General features: G+C 42.9%; 1 protein-coding gene across 1 annotated transcript in view; it reads right to left on the reverse strand.

Annotated features, from left to right (window-relative positions):
- LOC119172226 (uncharacterized) overlaps positions 1 to 14279 on the reverse strand; it is a 120968-nt gene extending 106689 nt beyond the window's left edge. Inside the window, exon 1 of the mRNA XM_037423260.2 lies at positions 13907 to 14279. Within this exon, the coding sequence (XP_037279157.2) occupies positions 13907 to 14279 (373 nt within the window). The remainder of the gene's footprint in view (positions 1 to 13906) is intronic.
- Between the last annotated feature and the right edge of the window lie 1442 nt (positions 14280 to 15721).

Genomic DNA, 15721 nt, shown 5'->3' on the forward strand with positions numbered 1-15721 from the left:
AACAAAAACATGACAAAACAATAACTACGGCCGTCAAGCGCTGCTAAAGCACATCACGCCCTGAAATTCCTCATAGTAAGCTGGGATTCCATCTAACCATGAAGGAACACATTAATTTCTTCTTACAACCTCGAGTATTTTCGATATACTTTTCGGTGCTTAAAATTCTCTTGCAAACTGGCCTTAGGAAAGCTTATTGTCGGAAAAAAAATCGCGTTTATGTGAGTAATAAAGTGCTTTATAATTGCAAAGGAACAACCAGCCATCACACAATGCGAATTGCGTAACGAATAGGTTGTCGAAAGTTCCAACCCATTACGAAACTTCAGGCATAATTTTTCATTGTCGTCGGCCACAGCATCGAAAAATTGCACAAAATTTATTAAAGTGTTCATAGGGGACTATATATTTCAGGAGAGGACTATCTGTAACACGCAATTGATTGAGTTTTCTCAAGACATATAACCTTATCAATAATAACGGTAAACAGATTGATTGCACCTTTATAGATTTTCAGAAGGCTTTTGATCCCGTAGCACATATTATGTTCCTGATAAAACCGTCTGCTTTAAGTTATCTAACTGTTCTTTTACATTAAATTGAGGCTTATCTCACTGGTCGAAAATTTTGTGTTGTTCTTAACGGGGCGAGTTCATCATATACAATAGTTATCAGTTGTCGGTCGAATTCGTTAGTATATAACACAGAAAAGAACCTCCTCGGAAAATTCTCCCACTTTCGTACTAAGGAAAGCAACTTGCTTTGTTTTAGTTATACTAATAAGCAACACCAAGGATAATGCCGGACGTCCGTAGCTCATTAAAATATTAAAGACATCCTCGACTTGCTCAAAAGGTCATTAACTGACATTCCTGGTAGGATAGAGAGCGAACTTCTCAGAGTTGTTCGATTACCAAATTTATGCACATATATACGCACGAACTGCCGAGGTGGTCTAGTAGTCATGGTGCTCAAGCTTTGACCTGCACTTCAAGGAATCGTATACCAACCACGCGGCAGTCGCACTTTCGGTGGTGACGGAAATACTCGAGGCCCTTCTACTTAAATTTCGGGGCCTCTTAAAGCTCTCTACCCAAGGTAGTCGGAATTTCCTGAGCCCTCCACTGCGGCATCTCTGATAATTATATCTTGGTGTTAGGACGTTAAGTCCGAACAATTATTATTATTATTATTATTATTATTATTATTATTATTATTATTATTATTATTATTATTATTATTATATCCACGTATGTGAAACTAAACAAATCTATTTGCGGCTGAAAGTGCACTATTTGTGCTTTAACGCATTGTCTGACGTCCACTCGACTAGGCTGCTCCCGGATAACAAAAACCAGGACATGGAGCACGTCTTGCGGTTTATAATAGATCCGACGCTAAGCGTGAGATCTCGCACCAGTATATTTGTTGGCAGGAAGCCATGAAAGCAAAACAGCCCATCAATAGCATTCAGTCTAAAAACAGGCTCCGCACAAAGCGCGTGCGAAGTCCATAACGGCTGAGATAGGCTATTACAGGCTATTATTGGCCTTAACCACGTGCAATTCATCATTAGGCTGTCGTCAATGGCAGCCCGTAAAAATAATCGATCATCAACCCTCGATTGCACTTCCGGGCTGAGCTCGTCTAATCTTTTTATTCGCGCCGTCTACAACGTCAGAAAAGGGCTACTCTGAGAGTTCGTCAAGAGAGGTTTACACGAGAGGAGCGATTTTAGTTTAAAAGCAGTAATAGAACCAACCTTGTGATCAGTTTTTCCCCTCTGCATCTTTGTGGGCAGATCTGAACATAAAAAAAAAAGAAATCACGGTTCCGCCGCAGTGGCGAAGCAATGAATTATACAGCAACAAGCTGAATAATCTGTAAACTAAGGCTTGGCTGGCGTGTCTCAACGAAATTCTGGCGTAAAGAAAACAAGGCCTCCGTAGCTTCGCTTGTGGACCAAATATGAAAAATCACGGCAATGTGACGAAAAAAATGCACCTAGATAGGCAGTTACTTTGCTCTCTCAATCAAACTTTTTTTCTCGTAGGCTGACAAACATGTCTCGCTCATTCATACGCACCATAAAGTTCAGCTACAGCAGTTTCACATTTAACCATGTCACGCGCTGAATAAAGAAAGGCAAGTAAGCCGCAGTAAGTGTGGTAAAAAGGACCGTAATGCAACATCTGTTCCTATTCAACAAGATAAGGTAAATGGCCTCGGCCGCGTTGCCTTGACACATCGGATTCTCTTTCAATTTGCATAATGAAACAAGCAAGATTGTTTTAAAAAGTATACTTCAATAATTCAGCTACTTAGTGCGCCTAACCTTACGCTTGACAAGTTCGTGGTTCAAACGAACCTATGACATAGCTATGTCGTGCACTTTCTCTACGAAGAATGGCTTCTAACGAACGAAAAGGGCGAACTGACAAAAAATTAACCTGCTAGAACACTGGTGTACTTACATTAATTAGGGAGAGATAAAAGAAAAAAATGGCACCCCCAAAGCCAGACCATCTGAAAGGATGCTCATTTAGCTGAACGCACTTTCCTTAAGAACGTAAACTACTAAAGAAAACAAAAGCGCTGACGGTGTTGCTTTAATGGAGCACGCTCTGAATGCACTGCTTTTCTTTTTCATGGCGATACAAAAGTTCACAAACTAGATTCCAGTGCCAACCGGAAACCCAATGAATGTCTCACGAAAGCGCTGGCATGTCTCGAAAAACTATTGATGAATGTGTCCTTTTGACTTGGAACTTGTAAGAGTATCTTGGTTGCTCTTTTTGAACGAGAGGTGTTACTGCAAGGTGAAAATTCTAATAAGTTTTGCGAAATGTTGCCCGGATGTTTTTTGTTTACACGTACATGAAAGTAAGATCACTAGCGTTCGCATTTTCGGTTTTATGTCTCGCCGCTACCGGAAACTGCCAATCCTTAGTGTTTTCCGTGTATATTTCTAGAGTTTACTTTGTTTCTTTGGTATTTTCTTAAAGGCAGTCTGCTGCTGAAGACCCTATAGCCACACAAAGCGTTCTAGGTTCGCTCTGTGGGTCGTGATGCAGGCCAGACGGTGAAATATATAAAACAAACAGACACAAAAATAGAAAACAACCACAAGAAAAATTAACGGAAAGGAATAGAGAAGGAGATAATGTCAGAAAGAAAGAAAGAAAGAAAGAAAGAAAGAAAGAAAGAAAGAAAGAGACAGAAAAGTAATGAACATAAACAAAAAAGAAGAAAACGCAGAGAACGAGGGGAACAAAAGAAAGAGGCGAAGGAGGAAGGATATAGAGAAACATGGAAAGCCGTCTCGCTTGACGCTTATTCAAGGTTTGGCCCCAAGAGAGCGAAGATGCCTTAATTACTGTTTTTTATATATCTACGGTGTTCTCAAATGGTCGTGCATCCTTGATTATCAGAAATTTCTCGTGACACCTACCAGAAGGCTGGGCTCCAGAACCTTCTCCGAATGTTCCATAGATGGAGAAGACAATGCTCAGGCTCTGCGTGTTTGTCTATCGAATTAGCGGTCACGCAAACTTGTAGAAAACGTTGTACCCATAGTTCTCTACGTTGAACTCGCCGATGCGAGATGTGTTTGCTCTCGCGATACACTGACCGTTTGCTCAGCGCCGGCTGCCTCTGTTTGTGTTCTACATGGGAAGACGATCCAAGAGCACCAGGTCCTGTTTTATGCATAAGACCTTAACGTCCCAACGCATTAGAAACGGCCGAATAGCTCAGCTGTTGCAGGTTTTCTTTTTTTTCCCACCATTGCATACGGGACCTCAGCATTTGTTCACATCGAATCAGGTGAGCTCAGTGAGCGGAATATCTAAGCAACCTTAAAAGGTACTCTGAAACAACAGACACGCGAATTGATTGTGCACTCCTTTCCAGACCAAAAACTAGACGGTTCTCCTTTGTTAAATGGTTCCATTTAATCGTGTTATCGAGTTTAACGACACTTTCTTGTTTTAAAACAGCTTTACATCACGCATCACGTAAAGCAATAATTATTAAATTATTCCTTGATGTTGGTTCAATGTTTTTTTTTAATTTATTCAGCGTGTTTACACATGCAAGCACAAGTGAGGCAACGACTAGTGGTACACGTATGTCCCTGCATGCCGTGCACATTTTTTTTTATTTTGTCACCAAGCTTAGATATATAATTATTAGGCTGAACCGATTCGCAACAGATGACTGGTACCATGGCAAGTATTAGAAACTTTTCACATGAAGCGAAAGCTTATGTAAGATATTTTTTACCATATTGTTTTTTTATGCGTGCTCAAAGACGTAGTAATACAAACGGATATAGGCTAACGGCAAACAATCTTATAGAATTGATTGATTTAGTGTTCACACATGTAGTGCCCCTCTAGCAGCTTCTCATGAAATATACATAAGGCGGTTATATGAAGACCACGTAAATGTTAGTAAACCTGTTGTTATGACTTGGTGGTGCATGCAGTGCAAAGCTAGGAGACTCGGGCTCGATTCCCCCAACAGCATGGCCTATGCACAAAACAACCATGTGACCACTTTTTCGTTCACGTGTCGTCAAAACCAGTCCGGAGTCCTCCACATTACGGCCTATAACAATCACGGTGTGTTGTTCGTTAAGTCAAGTTAGTTAATTAGTTAAGTTAGCTGATTAGTTAGGTCTTGGGTAAGTTATCCGGCTAAGCATAAAGAGTGTACCAGTTTCTACACCCTCACACTCACGACTGAGTTGTTGCGGGAATAATAAGCTACACTATTGAAAACGGAGCCCGTGACGAATAATGTAACCACCGTTCTCATACAACCTCTACGGCGTGAGCTCTCTTAAAGGCATCGACCAACCCGATTTCTCCTCATTGTGCCACTGTGCATCATGGTCAAGTACGCGTTGGCTGCTCGAAGACCGGGGCACGTACGTCATGCCGTTCCGCACGTCCGCGTGAAAGAACACCTGTCGTATTACGCTATAGCCATGAAGCCACACCAACATGGATCCCGGTACCATCCGGGGAGATAGAATAGCCTGGATCTTTTTCCCCTGTGGTATACAATATACGGTTTAACCTAATCGCCAGCGTAAGTAGAGAGAAGAAGCTCGCTAAACCGCAATTATGCATCCAGGTTACATATGGTGCCACTGGGACCGTAAGTGATAAGGCAGAGTTTGTTTCTAATTAAACAACAACCGTCGCTACAACGACGGTGATGTGTAATTATCATTTAGGGTGTAGAAAAGTATTGGCTTCAGAGTACGACCATTTTCTAGCCGCGGCCAATCCTTAACACTCCCCGCTCCTTCGACGTCTCTTTTAATCATTTTGCATAGCTTTACACCGACCGCAGCCCTGAACATTGTCCGCTCATAAAACAAGGAGAATTATTGGGCACACTCCTTTTGCTCATTCTGGTATACACCGTCGCGCCTTACGTTGCTTGTATCAACCCTTATTGCATGTTCCTCCAGCTTGCCTAGTAACCTGCAAGTTTCTATTCCCTACGTTAACAGCGTTAGAATGCAATCATGAAACACTTTTAAAAGTTCTGTCACATAGCAGATGCTCTACCCCAATTTTAGCCTAAACTGTCTTTTTTCAGTGAGCTTTTTCTCACGAATTGCGATAGATTTCGTCTCACAAAGAAGATAGCGGCTAATATAGGGCTCCAAGTTCAAGAAAAACCTAATCTATATAGTTTCGCGTGCTATGCATGCACGTAACAACCGTAACATGCACAGTGTTACTTAAGAAGTGACACACGTCTTCAATAACAGGTCGCATTCACAGTGTGCCATGGAATCTGAGGTACAGCGTATGCGACGAAACGGCCTTATAGGCTGCCGATTACCATCTGGAATTTGCGTAGACTCAGCCACCCAGAAACTACAGGCTCTAATCCACGAAACGGGAGACAGTGGACAACACTCGGAAATATGCGAGGTGAACGCTAATTAAAATGACTGCTGTGAACCTACCCCTAAAACACTTCTAGGAGCATGGCGAAAGACGGTGGAATGCATGCCCAACCACGAGCCGAAATTCTTGAGGGAGACTCTCAGAGCAAATATTTCTCAACACTCACTACGAGAGATTGCATCTCTCGCGGTGGGCTAAGTCTGATGACGTCAAGTGCCACCTCGATTTTGTCGAAAAATATTTTCGGTGTCGCTACACTGGTCGTCTTGTTCAAACCATTCTAAACCCCGTGGATTATGTAAGGTGCCCCGATGTAGAAATCATAACTCCATGCAAATAAATTTTGTGGGCGCTGAAGTCGTACACATTCCGATTCATCAGTAACACGAATTCATTTTGAACTCGGCAGACATTTAGACCTGTTTGACGACACCTGCATCCGTCTATGTACACCAACTAAGACGTTATTCCATACTTTTATCGGAACTACTTCATTGAAACCAATGTTAAAGAACTTTCATATAAAACTTATTTTTGCCTTGTGTTACGTGTGCGTATCTATAACCTGAATTGTTATCATGCACAATTATTACATTTGTGTTTGTGGCATGCTTATGAGCTTTGAAATTTCAGTCTGCTATTTTATTCGATTGTTCTATTGCGTGCTCTGTTGCCTCCATCAAGTCTGCCTGACGCATTCATAAGCGGTGAAAACCTACAGTTGAGCCTATGGTCACTCTCATTAAGGCTTACCGTGCTTATAACTACATTGTGGGCGTATGACAAAGTCGTACGTGTGAGTTGCATGCCAAGAAAGAGCTGTTAACGTTCTTCCAGGCCACGAACATGAAGAAAACTTTGTTAACAGAGTAATCTGTTTTTGTTATGGGATTATCAGCACACGTATCGTAATCATCACCCAGAACCTGGAGCAGCATGTCAGGCGAATAGCCAGGCTAACATTTGCAGCTTTTCATCAAAATTTTTCTCTCTTGTTGTTAAGGCGAAAACCTTATATTTATCATCAGCCCAGGAAAGCGGATTTTGGTTTCGGTAACGTCTACGTGAGTCACGCAAAAAAAAAAAATGCTCGTGTCGAGACGTCCTCATATGACATCATCTAGACGTACCAAATAGCCAGAACTTTCGACGTGATTGTGACGTCACCTCACGTGACGTCGAATGATGACGATCGTCAGATGACATATCGTAGCTCGGTCAAAGGTATAGGCCACTGACGAGGGATTCGCAAAACCACGTCGGGTGAAGAGAGCTTTCGGAGAGCGATGAGCTCAATTCGCATAGTAGAGGGAGAGAGAGAAAACAGTGGATTTGCGCTTGAAGTCATCTTAGACAAACATATGAGGGATTGTGGTACTTGATTCTCGTACATAAGAAGGCTGTAGCCGTAAAAAAAGACGTTTCTTCTTCTTCTTCTTTTTATTATTATTATTATTATTATTATTATTATTATTATTATTTTTACAGCACAGAGGCTGATTCTTAGGACACCGTTTCTGTAAAGGAAACGCTCCCCGCGGTGCTGTCCGTCCCGAAATAGCTTTTACAACGTCTTGGTTGCGAGTGGTCTGGGGAAGGTGGTTATACTACCGGGGAGTCCCAGACATCCATGGCTCGCTGCTTGAAGTATGGAAGCTTTGTTTTCACTTTCGCCCGGATTATATTCAACCAGAATGCACCCGATGAGTGCCGTGAGGCATGTGCTTCGCGGAAAACTGCCTCAATGTGTGCTGAGTAACACATTCGAGCGCGGTGTTGAATCTACATCACAACAGCACGAGTTTCAAGGGCCTAAATAGAAATTTGCTGCTGTTTTTTTTTTCTTTGTGCAGTGCACTCTAAAACATCCTGCTGAGTTTGGCAGGTAACGAAAGGAATAGCAAACTGCTGTGTAAAGCAGTCATGCACGATAGATCAGGATTGCGTCGATTTCTGTACACAATAAAATTGTTTAGACGAAAAGTTAATTTCACCCTTAAACACACTCTAAACGCATTCACTTTTAACTTTCATAAACATGACGAGTGCAGTATGCCTATTACATTTTTAAAAATTCAAAGAATGTACATTGATAGCATAGGTAAAAACGTGACATGATTCTTCTCTAATTATTAAAAAAAGGTATTATGACTGGTATAAACAATTGCTCGTGATAACCGCATCAGGTTCCTCTTTTGAACACAAGGTCGGTCCTAAAGGCTCCCGAAATTTTCATTCTGCTAATAATTTATCGAAAGTTTACAATCGTTTCAGAACTTTTCATGTTTCACGCACCGTTGCCAACAATTCATTCAATCTTTACCTGAAGGCCGTCAACAAGAACTTCGTTCAGAAGGGTGGTCGAAGAGGCTTGTACCGTCTTCAGCATTCCGTGCGGAGTTCTTTGAGGATTCCTTCGACCATTGGAGACAAAAATAAGAATTCTGGTTGAGCCAGCTCGAGGCCTTACAGTGGATGAAACAGCGCTTGCCTGCATCTGACAAGCGTGGTGTTACTCCTCCTCCATCTCACTAGTCGGGACTTTTGACGCCATTTTCGCACATACTTTCCCCATTGGAGGATCCTTCGTCGAAACACGATGAACGATTGTTTCGGGTATTTCACACTCCCTCGCGATCTGGACCATATACAGCGCCGTAAAAGTTCTTCTGAGCTCAGAGTGAAAATGGCAACCCCAGGCGATATATGGCTCATTGATAAAGTTCGCTGAAACGATGCAAACGTTTACAGCATCTGTACCAGCAGCGCAGTTTTAAACGCAAGTAATCACAGTCAAACTGTTAGAGAACGTAGAGACACACGAGAGTTTCGACTAGGGAGGAAACCAACAAGAAAACACCACAGCTGAGCACATGAAGCCAGTGCACAAGAGCGTGCGGCATGAGTGATGCTTGCGACGAACAACCGTGGGAGGTCAGAGCGCGCTCTTCTCGCCACGACAGCTGGCCCAAAACGGTCGACAAATGGACCCAGGGGAATGCGCCTTCAACGCTGAGACTAGCATTTTTATTTTTTTATATTTTTTTGTCCAGCATGGATTACATGAGTGGCCGCAAGTCCACAACTACGAAAGTGGGTGTCCGCTAACACGGCGCAACCGCGAACTTTCCTTACGTTTACTTTTCTTTGTTTTTTTTTTCAGACACGTTAACATCCTTGTAGATCGACAATTCCCGCGTAAATTCACACTTTACTTTTCCTCCTGACTCTACTGTACTTCCAGTTTCCCCGTATGCTTCCCGAGTAAAATGCTCAGAAATGACGAGCTGTAAAAAGTGGAGCTGGAAAGTTCGCACACCGAAGGCGTAATATACTCTAGAAGGAAACGAGGCGACAGGAGTACGGTAGTCTTGGGCTTGCACATTTCCTTTTCTTCTTTTGTCATTCCCTACCTATAACTTTTCTTGACCTCTGACTTTTCTTTCTGTTCTTTCGTGAACGTAGATGGCAACAGTGGTGCGTGTCTTTTTTTTTTTTTGCCTTTTTTCTGTCTCCACTGCTATGCCAACGTGCGAACTGCTGCACTGTTTACTGCTGTCGAAGGTTTCCCCATATCTGTGTTGTCATCACCAGTGAATTTTTAGTGCATTGCGCAGATGCTTCTTTGTCTTTTTTTTCGTTTGTTTTATTGAAACCGCTAAGGCAGCTTTAACGCACGTGAATGATTGCCGTTTTGGACGCCCTGCGTTTTCGTGAAAATAAACCAACGCATGTTGAGCATTTATGTTATGCACATTTGTACTTTGTTTAATACAGCATTAGTAAAGCAGGCATTTTATTTAACTAGTAAAATTTGATGATGTTGAAAAAATAGCACAATAAATTTGCCGACGGCACAAGGACTTGCATTCCTACGAAGTTTTATGGTATAACATAGGATGATGCGATGTTTCCGAAGCACACTTTCTTATCTCTTTTCCATGTTGCTTTGTCCTTCATTCCGTTTTTTTTCGCCCGTTTAACTCCGGATAACAGGTCAAATTTGATGTAAAGGCGGTTTTATAATAATGCGACTGTACTGCTTGTATTGTGCTTTTATCGGTGATTTAACATCAATACACTAGAAAGATATGGACCTTCCCGATGCTCTAGGTGCCCTTGCACATTTATATTTCCGGCATTTTATGAAACACGCTAACGACATGGACTGTGCAATTTGACCGAATAGAGTCAGGAATCACTGAAAATTTATAGTTAGTTTTCTCAGACTTGTAGCTTTTCAATAGTTTGACACTGCCTGCAGGAGTTAGTTTTCTTCAATGAAATATTATAGTGGCGAGTACAGCTTTTTTATTGTCCATTTCTTCCCTCACATTTCTAATGTATTCACACCTTTTATTCAACAGTAGTAGCCGTGGCTTTTCCTAGAAATAATGGCAGCGGTTACCTCAAACTTTGGGTGCATTGTCTCGCAGTACGTCAGCCCAGAACGCCCCATGAACTAACTCATCTACAATTCCTGAAGGCAACATCACTGAGCGACCACCTCTGAAACCCTGCACTATGCGTGTAATGTGCAGTGCACATCTCCTATGTCTTTCTATCTCTTACTTCTTTCTTCCCCTCTCCCCCCGTGTAGGGCGTCAAACTGGACGTAGCCTAATTAACACTCTACCTTTCTTATATTCCAACTGTCCCTTCTTGAAGCCTATTACAGATACGTCCATAGTTTATGAAGCGTACGTGTTATCATTAAAGGAGTTTGCTAATCCTATGGTTTTTGCTTCAGCAACACACAACTCGCGCGCACAGCACATCACTGCCGGACACATAACGAGGCGTTTTCGTTTCAAGAAGCGGCTTACATAGAAGGTCAAACGACAGCAAGGCCCATTCCCAATCGCATTGTTGTACTTATAAGCTTTTCACTTCGTCTACAGACTTACAGTTATGAGTTCGCACAAGCGCAGCTTCGGTACGGTAATTCTGAGTTGTGAAAACAAACATAAAATTCACCGGCACAGAAAGAAGTATGCCTGCACATCGAGCTTTTCTTACTCCCATTTCGTCATTATTTCTGACTTCCTGGAGATATTGAGGGTGTAATCCTTTTGAAAATTATTACGAGAAATTCTTCCAGAGTTTAAGAACTTCAGCGACATCACGAAGCAGCTACAATACTTAGGTCCTTTCCTGAAATCAAAGCACCATAGCCAGTGAACAAGACAAAGGTCTTAGCTCTGGCGCAAAGTTACCCCATGTACTGAGTCCTTCAAAGTTAAACATAGAAGTTCAATGAAAACTCAATGCTATCTATACGCACACTTTAATCAAAATGGCTATTTAATATGTTTGACAAGCACAATAGTTTTTGATAATTACAGTCTTGCTCGAGGTTTGTCTCAAAATGTCTTTTCTCTGTAACTTTGAGCTATAGATCAGCAGGTCAATCCAGCTTTTGCGATCAATGCAGGTTTATTTATTCCTCGTCTTGGGCTACATCTTAGGATGCGGAGTTGCCTTGACTGGCATGATTGTCTTTAATATTGATATGACAGCATGGATGAGTCTGTGTTCCGAAAAAAAAAAAGAGAACCAATAATATTTTACGGTGCTTCACGTGCCAAAACCGTGATATGTTTATCAGGTAGGCCGTAGAGGAGGGCTCAGAAAGTTTGACCACTTGGCTTTCTATAACGTGAACTAAATTTAAGTGAACGGGCCTTCAGGATTCGCCTCCATCGAAACCGGACCACCGCGGCCAACATCGAACACGTGATTATCGGGTCAGTAGCGAAGTGAAAAAAAAAAAAGAACATGAAAATGTATAGCGATTTTTTTTAATTTTCATTGCTTGCATGACAAGCCGACAGCAGTGTAAGTTAGGCTATGAGGTCTGCATTTCCCGCTGACCCCAGCCAATGAGGAAGGGTTGAATTACACATCCCAGCAACCCATGCTTTATTGCTCGTCTAATTATTTACAAACTGAGCTAAGCCAAGTTTTGTTTACATACAGCGTGCTCTCACACACTAACGAAGATGAGACGCAGGAATTCGAGTGTCTCACCTTCGTCTGTGTGTCAGAGTGCGCTCACTGTAAGCTATCATGAATCTTCACCAATCATAGCCCGGTCAAAAACCTTGCTACAGTTCAGTTTACAGCAATGTTTACGCCCATTTTTGTTACGGCTAACACGTCCAATTGAGTGACTCGGAGTCCGCGAAATCAGAAATCTTGAGGCATTGGAAACGCTTTCCTTGTGTTAAGCAATCTACGATGTCACGGAGAGTGTGCGTTGCGTCTCTCCAGTTGACAGAGTCCGCGGAATGAGATGTGTTCTGACGTTTACGGCGGAAAGATTCAGCGCAAGACACCTACATTCGTCACTCGTCCATTAACGGATTTGTCACCATAATCCTTCGTTACGCCGGAGAAGGCGGGTCATAAACGTGAATGCTGCGGCTGATGACCGTCGTGCCGAAGGACATCACGTCGTAAGCGACGGCCACATAGTGACAACAAAGTGCTAACCAACCTAAAATGAAGGAACGAGTCGTTAGTCTCAAATGACGTGTGCAATCGGCGTATAAGCTGCTAATCTAAGTGAAAAAAAAAATGATCCGGGGCAGCTACACACGTGGTAAGCTGTCTATTCGGGCATGCGATATTTGCAGGCTAGTTGCTAGAATGCTCTATACACTCTATTAAAAGCACTGCTACTTTACCTAAAGTCAACAAACCTGAGCGACCGCCTGTAGACTGTGTGTGCTCCCCGAGTGTGCTCGTGATTGTGTGTACCTTCTCATCTTTCTGCAACCTCTTTTCTCCCCTTTATCCCTTCCCCAGTGCAGGGTAGCAAACCGGATGTGCGTCTGGTTAACCTCCCTGCCTTTCCTTGCATCTTTATCTCTCTCTCTCTCTCTCTATTAAAAGAACTAGTATGTGTTACTTTTTCCTTGATCAGTCCTGACTTGCCACGTATTTTACGGGCTTTAAAAATAACCAAATCAATTGAACAGACAATTAGGCCAGGGGAAGCATAGCGGACGTGTGTTGTTCTCTTTAAATGAAGTGTACTTTGAGTCACATAAATGTTTGAAATGATTCGACGTGCAGCGAGAAGCATCCTTTACCTCTGCAGGGTGTGATCCTAAAACTTTTGAATCCACGATCTTCGAACCTATGAATAGGCAACCGGGGAAACTTTGACCCCAGAACCTTCGAATAAAGACACGTGATCTGTCTTTGTGTTCCCGAACTCTCCAATGAGGATATATTCGTCTCTACTCATAGTTCAGGCGTTTTATTAAAGAGCGCCACACGCGTGGCAAGCCAGAGCTCAGAAAATCGAGTCAAGGGACTCTTTCTTCCAAAAGCGTAGCCCCGAAACTCCGTGCCGATTACGACCTTGTACGAGTGAATGTCACGTATGACTGGAGGGTGGAAGCGCACTGAAACACGCCATTATGATAGACGAACACGTGCTTCGCGTCCTGTACTAAAGGTGAGACATGGACCCGTTGGGCTGCTCCAGTTAAACCGTTAGGGGTGTGGTTAACACGCGTCTCTACCGGCGACGTGGGAAGCGAATAGTGAAGTAGCTTCATATTTGCGAAACGGCGCTGCGAAGTACCGAAAACTGGTGCTGGAACTCCAGAAACACATGTGCCGGACTGTTAACTTTCATTCACATGTACAGCACACTAACAAACACCCACATGGGGTAGACACGGGTGAAAAACGAACCTAAAAAAGTAACCCTCGACCTGGTTAAGTATAATATTTTTTGTGCTGCAAAGGCGATAGATGAGAAGTTGATGCATGACTATTCTCGCTTTTATGTCTCAATATCTGCGCTCTCCGCGTGTGACTTCAAAGCTCAGGTTGAAAGTTCAGCGCTTCTCTTTCGCGTGTTCTTCGGTTCTCCTGTCGAACCTCGTGGCCCCGTTTCGCAATCGTGGATGTATCGCCCAGTTGGCAGTCCTACCGAATGTGGAGCGACTACTCACCGGACAGCGTGGCGTAGGCCCACAGCGCCAGCAGCACGGGTACGCATCCATCCATGCACGCGGTGGCGGCGGCGCTGTCCGGTAAGCAGCGACGTGATGCCGCGCTCGCGCCCACCGCCGCGGGCGCCGCCACTTGGGTCCGGTCGAGCCGCCGGCGGTCTGCGCTTCTTCGAAGCGCGCGCGCGCTGGGAAGGGACCCTGCGTGCGCGATCGCAGCGCTCTCCACGGAATCAACCTTCCGTTCGCGAGCCTCGGTTCGACACGAGTCAAAAACCTCGGTGTTCTGACGCGGTGGCGTGGCTTGGAGGCGCAACTCCTTCTTCTTCAATTTCTCTCCCCCTCCCCTCTCTCTCTTTTGCTCGTGCTCCCACATTGCTTTGTGGCCCGGAGGGGGAGTTATTCCATTCAAACGATTGTCTCTCTCTCTCTCTTTCTCTCTTTCTCTTTAATATTTTAGTGAGGAGGATTTCGCACAGGAAGTAAACTGAGATATACTTCATCCACATCAGCGGCTGAATGCACAACGCTTCTCTATCGCAACTGCTCTTTCCCATTGGCTAGTGGGTCTCGCCAATAGTGTGTCCAGTGACAGGATTGCTAGAAACTTTTTCTTAGGGCTATATTTAGTGGACGATATTTTTTTTTCAGTACAGGCCCGCAAGCGTGCACCAGATGATGTATTGGTAAAGCCTGTATGCACATTTATTCTTGCTTAATTCAATTAATGTAATATGCTTCTTTCGTGTTCGAATATCTTTATTATCGAACGGCTGCTGTATGCTTACATATTGCGCGACATTTTCACACGACTACGCGTCCAGCTACTTGTTCGGCGCTGCAGCGAATTTGCATATGAGCCGCGTCAGTAAATATACCTCGAACACTTTGTAACGACTAAGCAAGGGGCGATTGAATGACATGAATGATATACCTAGCAGGGATGAAACTACTTTCATAACCTTTTTTTTTTTACATCGATGCTAGCACCGAGCACGCAGGGAACAGGACACGCCCTTTGCCACGTGAAAGCAATAAGGCGAGTTCAGAGTCACGTTTAGCTGACTTCATCGCACGGGGACCAGTCCAACACAGCAAGCAAAAAAAAAAAAAAAAGAAGTTCAGGAAAACTTTAAAAACTAACCTCCAGTCAGCATTTCACTGTTAAAAGGTACGGCGCCATCGTTGTGCCCTCAGTGAATATGCCGTGGTTTCTTCTATATAAGCCACATTAAAAATACTACATAAATGTTTTTAAAAACTGTGGTGTGGTTTATATGCAGGGGTTATTTACATATTTGTTTTTTTAATACAGCTTAAGTTTTGAGGGGGCAGCCTATAAGCAAGAAAATGCAATATATTCGAAATATTTGACGTGAATATTTTGCTCAGGCTCTAAAAAAATTGTTTAAAAACAACGTCATTACAACCAACAACAAATGTCTAGTACAAAATCGCAAAAGTAAAGAAAGCGACTTAGAAGAAAAAAGAGCGGTGAATTGCGATCAGTTAAGCAGACAAAAAATTTAGCGGAAACTTTCATTTTCTTTTTTTTTGGATTTCTTTTTCTCAACGCAAAACTGAAATAACTATAATGCAATACTATCCCTACTGTTATTGTAGTAGCAGTTGCCACACGTGCACTATATACTGTACAGCTGAAGCATAAACAAAAAGTGCTGACCTATACAGACCTCGAAAAAAAAACGCAGAAAGGGGGAAACGAGAAACTAGCGTGTCTCTAAGGAATATCACATATTTTAACAGTAACTACAAAGTAAGATACAATAGAAAATATTACGTGTCGGTGATAAGTCA

This window comes from Rhipicephalus microplus, chromosome 4 (assembly GCF_043290135.1).
Source record: "Rhipicephalus microplus isolate Deutch F79 chromosome 4, USDA_Rmic, whole genome shotgun sequence".
Lineage (NCBI taxonomy): Eukaryota > Metazoa > Arthropoda > Arachnida > Ixodida > Ixodidae > Rhipicephalus > Rhipicephalus microplus.